The sequence below is a fragment of the Pteropus vampyrus genome, unplaced genomic scaffold, assembly GCF_000151845.1.
Source record: "Pteropus vampyrus isolate Shadow unplaced genomic scaffold, Pvam_2.0 Scaffold255, whole genome shotgun sequence".
In the NCBI taxonomy this organism is placed as follows: Eukaryota; Metazoa; Chordata; class Mammalia; order Chiroptera; family Pteropodidae; genus Pteropus; species Pteropus vampyrus.
The window spans coordinates 147560-153894 of record NW_011889036.1 but is presented as its reverse complement, the minus strand read 5'-3'; the positions used below and the strand labels follow the sequence as shown (position 1 = coordinate 153894).

The following is a 6335-nucleotide window of genomic DNA, read 5'->3' as shown; positions in this document are numbered from 1 at the left end:
TGGTCATCGATGGTTGGGACAAGAGCGATGTGGGACAAGAGTGATGTGGACAAAAGCACTGGTGGGCAGGGCAGTAGCGGGAAGAGTGGTCATCAGAGGGCAAGAGAGAAATTGGGTAGGTGGGGCTGGCTTCAATGAAAATACGGTGAAATGTGCAGGTCTGGCATCATGGGCAGGGCTCTCACCAGGTGCTGCAGGAACTTCTCAGTGGTGTTAAATTTCAAAGAGCCTGGAGGCCACATATCTTCCATGTAGTGCAGGTTAGTGATGGTGAAGTTGAGGGTAAAAGGCAACAGGGGTGGTCTTGTGGCTGCAGCAAGGGAGGGAGAGGCCACAATGAGTGAAGCCTGGAATGGATATAGGGGGCAAGGCCTGGAGAGCAGTGACCATCTCACTGGAGACCACAGTGATGGCTGAGGGTCCTGTGGCCTAATTCCAGAGTGACCAGTGTAGTTATTAGACCATCATATGCAGCAGGTGAAAGAGGGAACAATTTGGAAGTTATAAATCTTTGAAGGAGAAAATTTACAACCTAACCTGTTATTTACTGTAATTCAGTTGTTAACTTACTTTCCTCCACCCAACCAACATTTAGTGGTCATTTCTCTGTGTCCACTTGACAACACAGAGGTGATTCATAGCTTAGTCTTATTGCTATGACTCCCCAGCCTGTGTTTCTGACCCCTTCCCTCCCTGACATCTGGAGATGTGGGCAGGGACCTGTTGCTTCCATGCCTGGTGGGGTAGGAGGACTTCTGACAGCCATTCAGTACTCACCACTGAGGGTGGTTTCTGAGATCTGGCGGGTGTAACCTGCAGGGGGAGGGGGACGGGAGGGAGGGAGAGAGAGAGAGAAAGAGAGAGTGTTGGATATGGAGAAGAAATAAAAGGAATGCAGTGGGAGGATGAGGGGTTGGCAACACAGTAAAGCAAAGGTTGCTGCTGTTCACCATTGATATACAGACTGTCCTGGTCCAGGGTGTAGGGACCCAACTTGGTGACGCCTTGTGTCAGCTGGCTCAGCTCCCAGTAAAGTTGCTCTCTTTCTAGCCCAGGGCCTGTGGGGTCAGAGTGATAAGCACAGACTGTGTCCACACTGGTGGCTGCTCCATCTTTCTCAGGTCTGTGGAAGAAGGGTCACAGAGACAGAGACAATGAGGGTCTATCTGCAGAAGGTCTTTCAGAACATGGTGGGGAAACAAAAGGGGAAGTTAGAAATGGTGTCACTCTTGTCAACAGGATCTGGAATGCTGTGTCATCCACCATTGAAGGAATTTGCCTCAAATTGTGAAAACGGTTCCATAAAAGGCCACCTTCTTAGTCTCTAAGTCTCCTCTTACTGGTCTCTCTGCTCTTTACCATCCATTCTCTGCTCAACAGCCAAATGTTACTCTAAATGGAAATCTTTCCCTATATGACATTTGCTGAAATACTTTCCATCTCTAGTGCCTATGCATGAAGCCCCAATATCTCAACATGCCCATTAGGGTACCCAAGGCCTGCCTTGCTCCTTTCTCTACCTTCTTCCTTACAGGTGAGTATTTCTTCTCTGTATGCCTTCTATACCTTAGACTCTGCTTTCTCCACCTGTTTTCTCTCTCCATGCAACAATCCCTCTGGCCCAGAGCTGTGTCTCCTAGATGTCACTTACTTCCCTCCAGGTTTGAGGCTTTATCTCAGTTCCTCCTAGATCCATTACCCTTCCTTTATCTCTCAGCACTTCACTGGTATCACTTGGCCTCAGTTTCTCATTTATGAAATGGAGAGGTGTAACCACAGTATCCAGGTGTATTTTGTGGTGTTTAAATACGTTGATATTAATAATATGCTTAGAAACAGTAAAATTTATATGTATACATGTTTACATATAGTTAATATAGTGCACTACTCTTGATAACAGAATCAATGCTTTGGCACCCATCAAGTTTTTGGAGATCAAGCAATGTTTGTAGATGGAAAAAAAAACTTGTGGAACTCCAGGCCAGGAAAGTGGAAAGGACACTTTTACTTTAGGTGCATCAGTATCCCAGGCCAGGCTCTAAGGATAATGACTTCATCTTATCTCATTTTAACCTGGCACTCAGAAAAAAAAATCCTTCCTCTGATTCTATTTTTGGAGACCTGGAGAGTATTCTGGGGAGATGGCTATTGAGGCTAAACTCTCCAAAAGATGTTGGAATGAACCAGACCACTCATGTTCAGAAACTTCCATCACTAGCTGACCTAGGTCCATACCTCTAAAGGTAGAAATCCTATGGAATGAGAGTGAACTAATGGTTCCTCACAAAAACAAAAAGGCAAAGCAGGCTTAGTGAGAAAAGGCCTGCACTCTGAAGAGACTGGGCTAGAATCCCAGTTCCACCATTTGGAAGCTATTAGTGCTGGAAAAATTCTTTAAGTTCTCTGTACTTTGATGTTTCATCTGTAAAATGGGATATTAATAGTGATGTTCAAAGAATTTGGGGAATGATTATGGGACTCATTTAACTGTCTCCCTGGATTTTCACTCCCAGGGGACATTTGGCAATATCTGAAGACATTTTTAATTGTCACAACTTTGGTGATTTGGGGTACTACAGGCAACTAGAGGTTAGAGACCAAGACGGTATTAAATATCTTACCATGCAAAGGAAAGGCACCCACAACAAGAATTATCTGGCTCAGAATGTCAATGGTGACCACACATCAAGAACCCCAATATCTGATGCATACTAAGTGCATGCTGTGTGTTAGCCTTCAGAAATATTTCTATGCAAAAGTAATGACAACATCATGGAAGCATGAGTGGACCTCCAGGTTGTTCCCCTTAAAGTCACAGGTTGGAAATCTATAATCCAACAAAGGATTCCCTCCTCAACACACAAACATATCTGAGATATTTGTACATTGAGACATCAGAATGTGGGCCTACTACAAAAATAGAATAAAAAGGGTGACGAACAAAGACAAAAGTCATGCACAGTCCCCTGCTCCCTGAGGCCCAAGTGGACACGATAGAGCTAAGGGTTGCAGTGTAACTCTCTCTGGGAAAATTGGAGGAGCGAAGACAGCAATTGGGTCTGGGTGGCTAAAACACACTGAGGCTGGGCCCAAGGTCAGGGGCAGAGAAGTGGTGAAAAAGATCACAGCACCTTACAGCCCACCAGCACCATACAAAGGATTCTGCAGATGTGGGAACCATTCACCCAGTCCACCTGTGGTCCACACAGCAGTGAAATCCTCACTTGGCAGATTGTAAAATGGCTAAAACACTTTCCAACGTACCTGGTCTATACTCATTGCAGCCAAAACCACAAGAAAGAGCAGATCAGATACATGAACCCAATCCCCACCCATCCAACCCTCCACCACACAGCAAGGCACAGCCTGGGACAGGCAGCTGCATCATCTTAGATAGAACAGCTCTGCTGGTGGCTTCTGGCTAAAGGAGACTGGTACTGAGAACATTCAGTCCACCATACCCATAGCCAACCACTTTTAATCCACAGGAGTGGTGCCCTGAGAACAAGGCAACTGGATTGAAAAAGGATGCCTACCTCCTTGACAAAGATCCCAGAAAGCCCATCAGGGAAAGTAAGAGAAAATAAAAACTTGTGCTTCAGCACCATCTGCTAGAAAAATAAAGAAAAAACTCTACTTATGAACCTGCTAAACAGTGAAGTGTGAAATACTTTTTAAAAGTCAAATTTCATTGCTCACAAATGCCCAGGTAGAGCAATAACCCATCGAGAACCATGAATAACCAGGGTAACAAGGGAATTCAGAAAGAAAATGAAAAGTCTCCAGAAAGTAAACTAAAGACACGGAAGACTGTGATTTAAGTGACAAAGAATTCAAGATTGAAGTTCTGAAAAAACTCAGTGAGATACAGGAAGATTCAGAAAAGCAATTCAACAAACTTAGAAATAAAATCAATGAATAAAAAGAGTATTTAATCAAAAAAATTGAAAATATAAAAAGGAACTAAACAGAAATTCTGAAACTGGAAAACTCCATAAATAAGATGAAGAATAAACTAGTGAGCTAGGAAATAGAGCAGATCACATGGAGGAAAGACTTAGGGACATAGAAGACAGAAATCTAGAAATGACACAGGTGGAAAACAAAGTTTTGAGGGAAAAAATAATAGAACTCTATGAGAACGATCTGACTCCATTAGAAAGAGCAATGTAAGAATAATGGGTATAACAGAAGGAGAAGAGAGGAAGCAGGAAAAAGAGAGCCTGTACAAATAATCAGTGAGAACTTCCCAAACATATATAAAGGACTAAATCCTTGAATCCAAGAACCTAAGACAACACCTAATTATCTCAATCCAAAAAGGCTTTCTACAAAGCATATGATATTGAAACTATCAAAAATTAGTGACAAATAAAGAATTCTCAAGGCAGCCAGGGAAAAAAGACGGTAACATATAAATGAAACCATTAGATTATCATTAGATTTTTCAAGCAGAAACCCTATGAGGTAGGAGATAGTGGAATCAAATATTCAAATTATTAAAAGAAAGAAAGCACCAGCCAAAAATAATGTATGCACCAAAATTACCCTTTAGATGTGAAGGAGAAATAAAGGCTTTCCCAGACATACAGAAGCTGAAGGAATTTACCACCACAAGACTTACATTACAAGAAATACTGAAGGGTGCTCTTCTATCTAAAACAAAAAGACTTAAAAAACTATAAGTAAGATGACTCATAGACAGAAGACAGACAGAAGCAGAAAATTGCAATGCTTGTTCAGAGTAGGGTATTAAACACTTAAATATAACATAAAGGTTAAAGGAGATAAAAACACTTTTTTAAAAAAGAAGACATTATCTACTGCTATTGAAAATTAACTAACAGCATAAAAAAGGATAATTTGTGATGATAACAAAAAAAAATGGAAGGAGGAAAAGAAATGAACTTGCACAGGGGAATGGAGCTAAGATAAAATCAAAAGTTAAAAACTACTGTATATATGAAAATTACTTTTTTATAAAACTAAAGGTAACTACAAAAAAAATCTACAACCGAGACACATAAGATAAAAAAGAGAAAATAGGAAAAAATCATAAAATACCACTAAACTAAATTAACAGAGAAATACAAGGGAAAAGAAACAATGGAGACACAAAGCTACCAGAAAACAAATGAAAAAAAAAATGGCTTTGGAAAAGCCTCATATATAAATAATCATCCTAATTGTAAGTGGACTAAACTCACCAATTAAAAGGTACAGAAGTAGTCAGCAGCATGGCTGTGTAAGGGGTCCCCTTGATCTCTTCCCTTGAAATTACAACAAACTGAACAGCTACATTCCCACAGAAAATTCCCAGTCTGATACACTAACACATCTGAGAGAGATATATATCAGAGTATCTGAAGGTGGGTGAATCAGGAGAGCAAGGAAAGAGGAAAAAGAGAGGAGCAGAGACCAGTGCCACAAACTCAGCCCAGCACTCCCTACAGGACTCAGGAAGGGGAAAAAATCAGGTGGAGGTGTACACTCTCATTAGCTTCAAGCATTCTTGTCTGAGTGATCAGCATATACTACATTGAAACCCAGTGATCAAGGCAGAAACCAGAGCAGAAACAGAATACAAAAGTGCAACAACTGTGTTCTAGCATCCATAATTCTCAGGCAGAAAGCTGAGTCATGGAGCCTGGCTGCATCCCTCCCCTCCACTCTCCTACAGCTCGCCTCCCTGTACTCTCTCAGAACTAGCAGCAGGCTTCAGGGGAAACAGCAGCAGTGAGTGTCAAGCTGCAGAGCAGGAAGTCTGCAACCTTGGGAACTGAGGAAATGCACACTGCAGCTAGTCCCAGTGACAGGGGTGAAGACACAGAGGCCAGGCAGCTGGAGCCTGGCAGTCAGCATTACTAGAAGGAAAACAGCCACAGGCATACCAGCAATCTCTACTACCCCACGCCATGCCCACCCATCCAGGCTGATTGGGGGAGTCGCAGTGGCTTCTCAGGCAGCATAACACTTCATCTGGCTGCTGGGACAGCATTGGGATGTCAAGGGCTCTTCAGAGGCTCAAAACCCCCTCGCCCATAACATTCTCTCACAGCAGTAGAGTCCTGGGACCAAGGGGACCTGGTCACAGAGGAGACACACTTCCCCAGATAATGAAGGGCATTTTATTGACACACAACAGAAATCTGAGAGGCCTGGGAAGTGCAGGAGGCTTGTGAGCTACCTACTGGAAAACAAAAGAAAACCCTGTTCTTATGAACCTGATAAAGAGACATTACTCTTAATATTAATAAACTTTTTTAAAGGCAGAATACATTACCATAAAGGCCTGGAAAAGAAACAATCCATCAAATACCATGAACAACCAGGGT

At 42.4% G+C, this 6335-nt stretch overlaps 1 protein-coding gene across 1 annotated transcript in view; it reads right to left on the bottom strand.

Moving 5' to 3' along the window:
• LOC105301928 (mucin-16) overlaps positions 1–6335 on the bottom strand; it is a 142897-nt gene that overhangs the window by 24753 nt on the left and 111809 nt on the right. The window contains exons 29-31 of the mRNA XM_023520274.1: positions 951–1123; positions 778–813; positions 186–310 (exon numbers count right to left, since the gene is read on the bottom strand). Of these exons, the coding sequence (XP_023376042.1) occupies positions 186–310; positions 778–813; positions 951–1123 (334 nt within the window). The remainder of the gene's footprint in view (positions 1–185; positions 311–777; positions 814–950; positions 1124–6335) is intronic.